Source organism: Neofelis nebulosa, chromosome 3, assembly GCF_028018385.1.
Source record: "Neofelis nebulosa isolate mNeoNeb1 chromosome 3, mNeoNeb1.pri, whole genome shotgun sequence".
In the NCBI taxonomy this organism is placed as follows: domain Eukaryota; kingdom Metazoa; phylum Chordata; class Mammalia; order Carnivora; family Felidae; genus Neofelis; species Neofelis nebulosa.
Genome location: NC_080784.1, coordinates 205789524 through 205801595, shown reverse-complemented (window position 1 = coordinate 205801595; position 12072 = coordinate 205789524). Strand labels below are relative to the sequence as shown.

At 50.0% G+C, this 12072-nt stretch overlaps 1 protein-coding gene across 6 annotated transcripts in view; it reads left to right on the top strand.

Annotated features, from left to right (window-relative positions):
- The window catches only part of RNF4 (ring finger protein 4), a 170742-nt gene extending 161630 nt beyond the window's left edge, over positions 1 to 9112 (top strand). For 3 of the 6 annotated variants that reach the window (XM_058719684.1, XM_058719682.1, XM_058719683.1), the window contains exons 5-8: positions 5109 to 5118; positions 5528 to 5687; positions 6283 to 6331; positions 6914 to 9112. In XM_058719684.1, the coding sequence (XP_058575667.1) occupies positions 5109 to 5118; positions 5528 to 5687; positions 6283 to 6331; positions 6914 to 7063 (369 nt within the window). In that variant the 3' untranslated portion in view covers positions 7064 to 9112. Of the gene's footprint in view, positions 1 to 1007; positions 5119 to 5527; positions 5688 to 6282; positions 6332 to 6913 lie in introns of those variants that run through there. The other 3 variants (XR_009258696.1, XR_009258695.1, XR_009258697.1) reach the window with 3 other exon arrangements.
- The last annotated feature ends 2960 nt before the right edge of the window (positions 9113 to 12072 follow it).

Here is a 12072-nt window from a genome sequence, read left to right as displayed (position 1 = left end):
ATGCAATATTAGGAAACTACTAAAAATGGTATAAAGTTTCCTTCTCTTTTTTGTTATTTGCTAATTGATTTTATCTATTGACTTTTCTCAGTCTAGCAATTCTTAATCTGTAAGTCTTTTGGATTTCTGTATGCACAGAACAAATTTTGGTTCTTTTCTCCTTTTTTTTCTTACCTTAACACCCTGGCGAAAGAAAATTCAGCACTGGCTGAATAAAAATGGTGACAGTCCCGGACATTCTTGTCTCATCCCAAATCCGAAGGAATCTTGTCAGACTTCAACCATTAAATAAGCCCTCTGCGGTAGGTTTTGTTGCTGCTGTTCACGTCCTTTACAGATTGGAGAAATTCCCGTTTCCTGTTGGTCTGCAAGTTTTGTCATGAATCACGTACTGAATTTTAACACTTCATAGAACGATAATTTTTCCCCTTTCATATGTTGAAGTGGAGAAGTCAAGAATTTCATTGGTTTTCTCCATTGGTTTTCTCCGTGCACCATCAGCACAGAGCCCAATGTAGGGCTTGAACTCACGAACCATGAGACCACGACCTGAGCCAAAACCAAGAGTCAGATGCTTGACTGACTGAGCCACTCAGGTGCTTCACATTGATATTAATGTTAAACCAACTAAATATTGTGGATGTGATATTTTCTTTTCATATATTGCCAGATTCTGTTTGCCAATATTTTATATATACGATTTTTGCACCTTTTTAAAATTTTTTTTATTTTTTAGTGTTTATTTTTTAGAGAGAGAGAGAGAGAGTGGGGGTGGGGACAGAGGGAGACACAGGCTTCAAGCTCTATGAGCTGTCAGCACAGAGCCAAGGTGGGGCTCAAACTTAACGAACTGCGAGATCATAACCTGAGCCAAAGGTCGATCTGTCTAAAATTTTCACTTTTATTGGTATAAATTTGTTTGTAATGTCTTAATGTTCTGTGGAATCTGTAGTGATGTCTCCTTTCCCATTTCTGATTTCAGTTATTTGTGTTTTCTGTCTTTTTAGATTAGTATCACCAGAGGTTTATTAGATCTTTCAGAGAACCAACTTTTAGCTTTGTGGATCCTTTCTCTTGTAAGTTTTTTTCATTCATGGTTGCTTCTTTCTTTGAGTTTATTTTGCTGTCTTTCTAACTTACTAATTTTCATCATTTCTTTTCCAGTAAATGCATTTAAGATTATACTTTTTAAGCTATATTCTACAAATTTTGTTATTAGTATTTTACATTCAATTCAACATATTTATCAAACTTGTTTTTTAACTTTGAAACATTGGGGATTTTCTTTATTTCCTTTGTTGTTGTTACTGATTCTTTGAATTACTGCATTATTGGTCAGAAAAAACATTCCATGCGTCAGTTCTTTGGTAATTCCTGAGACTTGCTTTGAACCTGGCCTGCACAAAGCAGCTGGCCTTCCCTAGATAACCTGCCTGGGCTTTGGTTTCTCTGTGAGGCTTTCAAATGTAGGCTTCAATTTATTTTATTTTATTTTTTTAATTTAATGTTTATTTTTGAGAGAGAGACAGAGTGTGAGCCAGGGAGGGGCAGAGGGGAAGGAAGACACAGAATTGGAAGCAGGCTCCAGGCTCCGAGCTGTCGGCACAGAGCCCAATGCGGGGCTTGAACTCACAAACCATGAGATCATGACCTGAGCTGAAGTCAGACGCTTAACCGACTGAGCCACCGAGGAGTTCCAGGCTTCAATTTTTCAAGAATCTTCTGTATTTTTTTTTCCTCTGGATTAATTGTATTGCCTTTAGTTTGAACAAATAATTTTTTTTGGATATATCTTTTTTTAAAAGTATGTATGTTTTATCTTGTTTTGGTGGTTTTCAGTGGGAAATTTGGTGGAAATACTAGCCTGCCATTTATTGGAAACCTCTGCTCGTATTTTCCATCCTTCTGCCTTCTTAGCTGGGGTAGTAGGTGAGTTCAGGTTTTCAGGGCACTTTTCTTTTAAAGTCAGGTTGGTTTCCCTGAAATCTCTTTGTGATGTGTTTCCATGGTGTGCCTATGACTCTGACTATTCGTGTTACACTCCATACCTGCCTATTTTCATTCATGAGACTGGAAAGAATCTGCTTAACTGAAGCTCCCTTGCAGGCAGGGACAGAGTCCTGTCCATCTCTAGGGGAATAGTCAAGGGCCCGAGGGGCACCTGGTGACTTCATAATCGTGTAAGAAAGAAGGGCTGGCCACCATGGCCAGGAACGGGGGAATTGGTTGTCTGTGGTGCTGGAGGGGCTGCTTACTGTGACTGCAATGTTCGTGGCAGGCCCGGTGTTCCTGGGCCTCCCGGAGGGCCGCACTAACAAATCCGTCACTGCGGGCTGCGTGCAGCGGTTGGATCCAAAGAGCAGCTGCTTTCGTGCACAGTGGGTGGAGGTGGCTGTTTTCCCCAGTACAGCAGCATGCCAAGTGGGGAGGCTGCCTGAAGCACGCGGCTTGCTGAGCTCTTGGCCGCGTAGGCATTCTTAGAAATGCCAGGGCTCCACTTGCATGCAGAGGGCCCCAGGCTGCCTGTCTCAGTCCCGTTATTTCACCCAGCGTATTCTTGCAGCCCCCGGAGGTGCCTAGAATGCCAGGGGTTGCGTCTACTGGTAGAAGGAGGGCTTGACCGGAAGCCTGTGACATGGGTGTCCGCACTTGTGGGTGTTCTAAGGCCCACCTGTGCTTCAGAAACTCAAAGGGCCTTCGCGTGACCGGCCTGGAGTCCGTGTGCCCTGGTGTGAAAGCAGGCGGCAGCGGGGGTCTGCTGTGGGTTGTTCGTACTCCGGATGCCTCCCTTGTCTCTCAGCGCTCTGCCCTGTGCTTTATTCCACAGTCAAGAATGGGAAGCCAGACCCAAAGGTGAAGCAGGCTGTGGGAGGCCACTTGCCACAGTACTAACTCAGCTGTTCAGACCAGGGGGTTGGGGGGTTGGTGTTTTGTTGCTTTTAAAGGCCTCTTGGCCACATGAGAGGCTCCAGAGCTGCCCTCCTCTCCCCACCAGGCAAGCGCTGTGTGACCTGCAGGGCCACAACTGTGAGGAAGGGCCATTCCAGGGTGCTCGCAGGCACCTTAAAGGGGTTCTGGAATTTGATATGGTTCAGCTGCTGGCTGGCCCAAGCACCAGGCATCGTGTCTCATGTCCCTCAGCCAGGCTGTGGTGCCATTGTTTTCTGCCCTTTGGGCAAGAAGCTTCATCTCTGAGGTTTTCTGTTGAGAATGGGGACCGAGTCATCACCAGTGAGGGGAGCTCTCTGGCCACTGTGTGTTCGTTTACCCAGTGGTTAGGTAAGGAACACCTGTCCTGAGCCTTGGACTAGGCAGCTCTATGTACCTCCCCAGAGGCTGACGTTTGGCCTGAGCTTGGCACTCCCTGCAAGTGAGCTGGGTCTGACTCACAAGAGCCTGTGGAGACCTGGCTCCCACACACTGGTTTCCCGGGAGCCAGTGACGCCATATTTCTTCCAGGTGTGTCCACACTTAATCGAATGACCCATCTTGGCAAAGGAAGCGAGGCAGTGTTGGGGTGCTGGAAAGCTGGGATCGTCCCTGCCCACAGCAGATTTTCCTTCCGTTCTTGGTTAAATTCAGAGCTCCCTTTCTGTAGACTTCATGGGGACTGCACCTCCTGTCAGCCCAAGCTTTTTTTCTAGTAAATATCCCAATAATGAGATTGACGGTCCCCCACTTTCATAGTTCCGCAGTCCAGCCTCCTCTAGGGGGAGGTGGGGGTGCCTTCAGTAGTAATGTGGGTTATGTTCTCATCCGCAAAATGAAGATCTTTATGCTTAGACCCTCCTTTCTGGGATGGCTACTTGTATCTGTCATGGTTCAGGTTGGAAAACTGAATCCGCGCTAGTTCTAAAGCATAAATGGATTTTAATACATGGGAGGAGATGCTTCTTGGTGTTGAAAGGGCTGGAGGAGCAGGACTCTAGGAATAACCCCAGACATCTTGGCCTTGACCCACCATGGGACCGTTACCTCCGCCCCAAGCAGAGGGTCAGGAGATGGGAGCCATCACCTGCACTGATCTCCTTGGGTTCAAGGAACCAATACCTTAACCCCTTGCTAGGGAGGAGGGGCCTGGGCCAAGGACACTGCGGCCTGGGCCAGGACTGCCTGTTGATATTGCCAGCCGTGTCCATCTCCAGCGGCTGAAATTGGTGCTGTCTCACTGGTGGAACTTAGTTTGTGTCCAGAATCCCTGCCACGAGGAGTTGGGATGGAAAGAGCTTCTGGTTTCTGCAGGGCAGGACAGCATGCCCTCTGCCATGGTGTCGGCCGAAGAGAGGTGGGCAGTGGGGCTTTCCTGAAATAGGTGATGGCCTGTGACGAACAAGAGGAAGAGGTGTGCCACTGGTGACACCGTAGACAGACAGGTATAGGAGCTCAGAGAGGGTTGAAGCCATGGGGTATGAAACTATTGTAACATAGTAATCCTAGTGTAAGTTCTGCTGAGTAGCCGATGGCGGCCTCAGGTTCTCAGTAACTCGTGTGTGTTTCTGGAGAACCTGGAGTCAGGGTGGTCTCAGCCCTTCGTGTGCCACTCGTTAGTCCCTGCACGCCCTGCTCTGTTTAATTACTTGATTATATCCCAGCATAAGTACTGCACACCCTCCTCCCAGTAAAGGTTCATGAAACAAGATGCTTGTCACTGGCCCACCGGACAAGGAGAGCGTACGGACCTAGTCCTGGGCTCCGTGTCCGCGGTGAGCTGGGGGCGCTGGTGCCTCTGTTCTCCAGAAGAGAAAGCCAGCAGCTCCCACATGGTGAGTAACTTTCAGGTCACGAGCCTGGCAGCTCCAACTCACTCGGCGTGTGGCAGGCCGAGGCACACAGCGTGCCAGCTGCCAGGAGGCGGAGGCGCCCAGGATGCACCTTACTGGAGGGGAGGTGTCCAGACCTCCCGTCAGTGCTGGGCAGGGGCAGGCCCTCTCCTTGCACCTGTCCCATCCCCTGGGGTGGGGAGGCTTTACTGATCCCCTGAGGATTTTTGCATTTGAAATAAGAAATGCTTCAATTGTGTCATTTAAGATAAGTTTTTTTGAAATATACAGAGTATTTTATGTCGTACTGATGTTCCTTTTCTCTTTTGTTTTCCTCCGTTTTAATAGATTGTTGATGGTAAGTGGTTTCCTCTCTTTCATTGGGTTTGGGTGCAGAACTGATGTGGGTGAGGGTTGTAACGCCAAAAGCCTTGCCAGGCCTGTGGGTGTGAGAATGCCAGGCGGGAAGACCCCTGCAGTCAGTGCCCTGTGCTCGCTGAGGAGACAGTACCCCTAGGGTGGAGCTGTGGTCCCATTGGAGTTTAGAGAAGGCTGACCGCCTTGGACTCCCCACTGCTCAGGCACCTGCTCGTGGCAGAGGTGGGGCTCCTCCTGGGAAGACCGGAAGGTGGCCTCTGTATAGCTGGGCAGGACCTTCTGGGTGTGGTGCTGTGCCTCTCGGGTTGGCGCTGGCCTTTCCCGGTGGGAAGGGAGTGGTGAGGTGATGGGGCTGGCGACCCTGCCCTGAGTGCGGACTCCTCTCTTAGAAAGGAGGCGGCCGAGGAGGAACGCCAGACGGCCACGCCAGGACCATGCCGACAGCTGTGTGGTGAGCAGTGATGACGAGGAGGTGTCCAGGGACAGAGATGTGTACGTGACCACCCACACTCCTAGACACGCCAGGGAGGAGGCAGCCGCAGGACTCAGGTGCCAGCCCCCACCAGCCTGCTTCCTCACCAGAAGCCTCTGGCCCCGTGGGTCCCCTCGTCCCCTGGAGAGGGGAATCCTCTCTCCCCCCACCTCCATTTCTCAGGGGGTAGACCATTGGAAATACTGGACCTTGCCCAAGCTCTGTGAGCCCATGGCTTGAGAAAGTCTTCTTGGAGCAGCTGCCCAGCAGCTGGGGACAGGCGGGGCTGGATTCAGAGCTGGTTCAGCCATTCCTGGAGGGACGAGGGTGTGCCCGGCATGGGCAGGGTGGGTGTGGACATCCCTGGGCCACCTGCTGTGAAGGACAGATCCAGTGGCTTCCCGTGTCCTGCACTAGGAATGCTCAGAGGGGCTGGGCACAGCCCCTGCCCCAGATGGGGAGGCAGAGAGTACAGCCTGGGTCGGGGAGGACAGGCGTCTTCTCTTGTTCCCCTCTCGCCTCCCTGCTGCGCCCCCCTTGGGGCAGCTGGCCTTCTTGGGGGGCTTCCGATGCCTGTGCTAAGGGGGGATCTGGGCTGCTTCTGTGAAGCCACTCTGAGGGATTGAATGGTGGGGGTTGCTGAGGAACTGACCCGAAGCCCTGTGATTGTAGGCCCTCTGGTACTGTCAGCTGTCCGATCTGCATGGACGGGTACTCTGAGGTAAGCCGGCTCTGCCGTGTCTTCCTGGCTCCTGGTGTCCACACTGCTTCAGTGGAAGAAGTGGACGGAGAGGATCTCCTCGTTAGGTGGCATTTGACACCTCTGTTCTGCAGTCCGGCGTGGCCGCTGTGTGTGGCCTGTCACACATCTGTGCGTGAGGGGAGAACGTGCCAGCTTCTCTTTGGGCCCTGCAGCCTTCAGCCCTGGCCCCCGTTGAGCACACCAGTCCTGTGTGTTTCCTGTCCCAGCCTAAGCAGAAGCTGCCGGTATTTCCCGTGGCCCCTGTGCCCCCCAGCACCTCCCTGTGTGCCCGCACGGCAGCCCTGGGCCTCAGCAGGCCTGTGGATGCGGGCACCTGGGGTCCCTGCAACCCTTGGGTGGCTGCTGCCGGGAGAGTGGCTCCCGCCTCTGCCCTGGGCCTTAGAGACCCTGTCGTAGTCGCCTGACGCTGCAGGGCGAGTAGGTGTGTTCAGTCCTGCAGAGCTGCCCGGCCCTTCTTCCCCTTGTCACAGCAGAAGTGGGGCTCTCTGCCGCTGTGGGACCAGGGCACACGTGAAGGCTGTTCCTTCTTGTGTTTTCTAGATTGTACAGAACGGACGTCTCATCGTTTCTACAGAATGCGGCCACGTCTTTTGTAGCCAGTGCCTCCGTGACTCCCTTAAGAATGCTAACACTTGCCCAACTTGCAGGAAAAAGATCAACCACAAACGATACCACCCCATTTATATATGAAGTGTGGAGAGTGTCAGGAGAGGCAGACGGACAGACAGCCGGGCTAGGTCCTCCGCTAAGCCTTTCATGGCTTCTCTGCCTCAATTTCCTGAGCTCAGAAAGACTATTTCAGAGCCAACGTCTGATATGTAAACTGCTCTTTTGTCTCAAACCCGCTCTCAAACCCTTTCGTTACCTCCGGTTTACTGCGGTGGAGCTGGAGCCAGGGCCCAGGCGGGGGCCCCCACCTCTGCCCCCCGGGCATCCTGGTTCCAGGGTAGGAAAGAGGGAGTTAGGCACATCGGAGTTGAGAATCGTGGTTCCAGCCTCTCTCTGGAGCCTGCATGTCTGCCAAGAAATTTTCCCCTTTTGGAAAGTCCGCCCCAGCTTCCTCCTGGCAGTGTCATCAAGGGGCTGGCCCGGCTCTCCCAGGCGGGCTCTGTCGTCCCTGGCGTCAGTCCGCCTCAGCGACCGAGCTAGACCAGGTCCATCTGGCCCGAGGACCACAGGTGTGAGCACAGCCCTAGAGAGACCCACCACCGGGCGTTTTTCTTCCCTGGCGAGTCTGGGGTGCCCCGTGACTCCACCCACACCTCAGCAGTGATGTGCGGGATGCTGCAGACCAGGAGACTCTCTACAGGGCAACTCCCGGTTTCCTAAGAACGAAATGTGCAATAAAGCCTGTTCTTTGCCTACTTTCCAGCAGCACAGGAGATGTAGCACTGTTAGCGTCCCCTCAGAGGCCTCATGTTGCCCGTGGAGCGGTGCCTGTCACATCCCGTCCTATTCGCCACCTGTTCTCAGGAACTTAGCCCGTGCCCCATAGTTTTTCACCTGGTGCAGGCCGTGCAAGGTATATAGGGCAGACATGTGGTTGGATATCCTCTCTCTTTTCCGGTCAGATCTGTCCTGTGTTCGCCACATGCCCTCTGGTCCTCAGTTCCCACTGCCTAATGTCCACTCGAGTGTAAAGACAGAGCTGGTGGCAGTACGTGAGGCCTTACCAGCCACCCACATCCCTGCTGTTGTCCCAGTCAGCTCCCCTGAGTTTCAAAGAGTTCGGCCCACCTGATACTAGTTGGGCTCTGCCTTGGCTTTCACCCCCACCCCCCACACCGGCTGACATTCATTTCAGAAGCTGCTCTTCTGACCTTTCGGGCTTTTGACTGCTCCATAGGTTTGGTTGGCAAAGTATGGCGGCCTCTTCTCCCCACGCGACCCAGATAACACGCTCTGCTCAGCTCCCTCGGTGTGAACATCTTGGTCCTCAAGGAGGCAACAGGGTGACCTGACTGCCCCTCACAGCACAGGGCCTGGGGGCGGCCAGCAGGGGAGAGGCCTTGCTGCGGCCGCCCGCCTTGGCCTCTGCACCCTCCTCAGAGGGCTTCTAGCCAAACCACCAGCCTCTTCGTGTGAAACAGCTGCAAGGTGGGGAAGGGGCCTTCTCTGGCTTTGCTAGCAATAACTGACCTTCAGTTTACCCTTCTGAAGGAGCAGGGACTCGGCACGGAATTCACTTTAAACGGGGCTGAAGGAGTGTCCCTCCTCTGTGTGAAAAAAAATTTGTTTTATTCTTCATTCTGACTTTTAACTATTTGGCTCACTTCTGGTTAATTTGGATGAAAGTAATAATTTTCTACTTGGAGTCAAGGAGGGCAGGACGTCAGTTCCCATCGGCCTGATGCTGGGTGTGTCTGCCCTCTGATTGGACATCATTGCCTTTAAGTTCCTCTGGGCTTCATGGAACCTCTTTTGTTCTGTGCCAACAGTGCCCAGACTTCAGAACCCAGGACGACCGTGCAGCCCAAATCTCCTTTAAGTTTTGTGCTTAAGGACAAATGGTTGATTATTAGGTTGTATTCCTTCATACTAAATTGGGAAAAATGTTTAGTTTCTACTATTCAGAAACTGCAAAATAGGTTGGTAAGAAAAAGAACCGTTTTCCTTTCTTCATTGTACATAGTTCAGATCTTTCTTTGTTACATTTAAACTATATCCATGTACATCAGTCTGTTTTTGACTCCTCTACTAGTGTTACAGATGGAAATAAAATCATTAATTTGAACCAGATCTCTTTAGTGCATTCATTTGCTCTTTGGGATGGATTTTCTCCCCCTTTGTGCAAGATGTGTGATTCCTGTCTGCCTCAGGTTTAGCCTGTTCTGTCCACATGTGCAGGAAAGTTGTTTGTGTGGCTACCGATCCAGAAACCAGCAGGCCAGACCAGAGGTCATTCCTGGGAGTGGAACCACAAGCCCAAGCCCTGGAATCCTTGATCAGGCAGGATTAATCTGCACCTCTGCTCTAGGAAACGTGGCTGGCTGCAGGGGAAGAGCTGTGAGCCGCATGGACTCAGATGGACCCGGGAGTCTGACGGCCCGGTGCCCCTCCCTGCCTCAAGCACCCGGACACAGACTTTGCCTTCCACGCCTGGGTGGGGGCCCAGGAGAGCATGGCGTGCCCCAGGTGATCGGTGCCGGAACAGGTGGGACGAGGGAGTGAGTGGGCTGGTGGTGGTGGTAGAAGAGCTTGCCTCCGCCTATCCCCACGCCTGTCCAGGGGCCCCAGAGACCGAGATTAGAGGCACACGATCGTGCTGAATTTCAGAGGCCCACCTTCAGCTGGAGACCAGTTCGATCAGAGGAAACTGCAGTTACTCAGACACTCCCTGCACATTTCGTCACGCCCCAGCATTGCAGTTGGCTCTGGCGGGTATCGAGTAAACCCATGGATATTGCTGCCCTTCTGGGGTATGCATTCCTTGAGGGAGACTGTCCCATCGAGCCAGTGAAAAGTCAAAACTTGGAGGTCAGGTACAGGAGTCCCCGGGATAGCAAGAAGGGACGCTGAGCTGCAGTCTTCGAGGTCCAAAAGCGTTCTAGGGAAAGAGGAGGTGATGTACGTTCCTTCTCTAATGTACACCAAGGTATGCCAGCCTTGCATTTCTTGGATAAATCCATCTTGTTCATGATATCTTGTCTTTTTGTTTTACCAATATTTGGCTTATGGTTTCTTAAGATCCATGTTACACGTTACAATGACCTACCATTGTCCTACTCTGTCTTTGCCAGGTTTTGGTTTCAAAGTAAGGTTAGTTCCTACAGAGAGACTACAGTTACTCCTTGACTGAAGTGGAGCTCATAAATATTATCTCTGAACTGTTGTTTTCATTGAGGAAAGATTTTAAAATACTGATGTGTTTTTCCCATGTTTGAGAATTCACTCTTTTTGTCTGTTAAGTCACAGGTTTCTGGGAATTCATACATTTCATCTCTACAAGATTTTGGCATAAGGTTGTTCATAGTATCCTCTTAGAAGCTAATTAATGGCTGCAGCAATTTTTTTTTTATCATTAATCAGTTTTGTCAGTTTTATGTTGTGTATATGTTAACTCCAGTATCCATAGTCTTTTCTTCGTGTGTCTCGTGAACTTTTTCTCCCTTATCTTGAGCCCATGTAAATTGGTACACAGTCCGAAAACTATTTGAGAACTGCATTGAAAGTGGGTTGCTCCAGAAAGTATTTGCCTTTGCTTTTATGAGGTATTTAAGGTTGTTAACCAACACAAGGGCGTTCTATTTATCTTTTATGCTGTGGAATATAGCACACAAAAGAGCACACTTCACTGAATTACCTCAAAAGTATAGCTCAGTGAATTACCGTAAGTCACATGCCCATGAACCAACCACAACAACAAACAGAATGTTGTTGCCACTTGAGAAGCTCCCACTTGTCCTTCCTCCCGGTCAGTACACGCTGCCTTCTGTCCCGGGGGAATCGCTATACTGACTTTGAGGGCAAGGACCGCTTTGACTCTAATTCTGGTTTAATTACCAAAACATGCAACCTTAACCACGTAATTTTGTTTGACCTGTTCTTTGAGCTTCAGACAGCTGAAACTATTTGATATGCACTGGGGTTGGGGCTCCTGTTCCTCGGTGTTACATTTGTGAAATGCATTCATGTCATGCACAGTATTCATTTTGTTTGCTGCATGGTATTTCTACAGACGACTATGCTTCAGCTTATCCATTCTTTCAGTCATTTCAGTGTTGGGGCTATTAATAGCCCAGAGTGAACATTCTGTGTGTCTTTTGGTGCAGTTTTGCTACCATACCTGTTGGGCATATACTTACCTGTAGAATTACTGGCTTACGGGGTATGAACATTTCGGGAAAACCCACAAATAAGTGGAAATTAAACCACACTTTTTTTAAAAAAAATTTTTTTTAACGTTTATTTATTTTTGAGACAGAGCATGAACGGGGGAGGGTCAGAGAGAGGGAGACACAGAATCTGAAACAGGCTCCAGGCTCTGAGCTGTCAGCACAGAGCCCGACGCGGGGCTTGAACTCACGGACCGCGAGATCATGACCTGAGCCGAAGTCGGCCGCCTAACCGACTGAGCCACCCAGGCGCCCCTAAACCACACTTTTAAACAACCGGTGGGGGTCAAAGAAGAAATCACAACGGACATTAGAACATACCTCGAGAAGAAAGAAAATGTGACCTTAACAAAACTTAAGGGGTGTGGTGAAAGCAGTGCCTAGGGGTTGCTTACAGCTATAAATGTATACATTAAAAGAGAAGTCAAATCAATAACTTAATTGTATGTCTTAAAGAACTAGAAAAAGAACAGCAAACTAAACCAAAGCTAGAAGAAAGGCAATAACAAAGATTAAAGCAGAGATAAAGGAATTTGACAATGGAAGACAGAAAACCAAGGACACCAGAAGTTGTTTCTTTGAGAAGATCAAGGACGTTGGCAAGTGCTTAGCTAGACAACAAAATTGCTAAAATCAGCAATGAAAGAGAGGACATTACTGAACTTTACAGAAGTATGGAGGCTTATAAAATACTACTAAGAACATCTGTAAAATTGGGTAATGTAGATGAAATGGATAAGTTCCTAGAGATACAAACTACCAACACGGACCCCAAATAGAAAATAAGAGTGGGCCTGCGCAAAGTGAGACTGAAGCACTGAAAGTGCAAGACCAAATGGCTTCACTAGTAAATTCTATCAAACA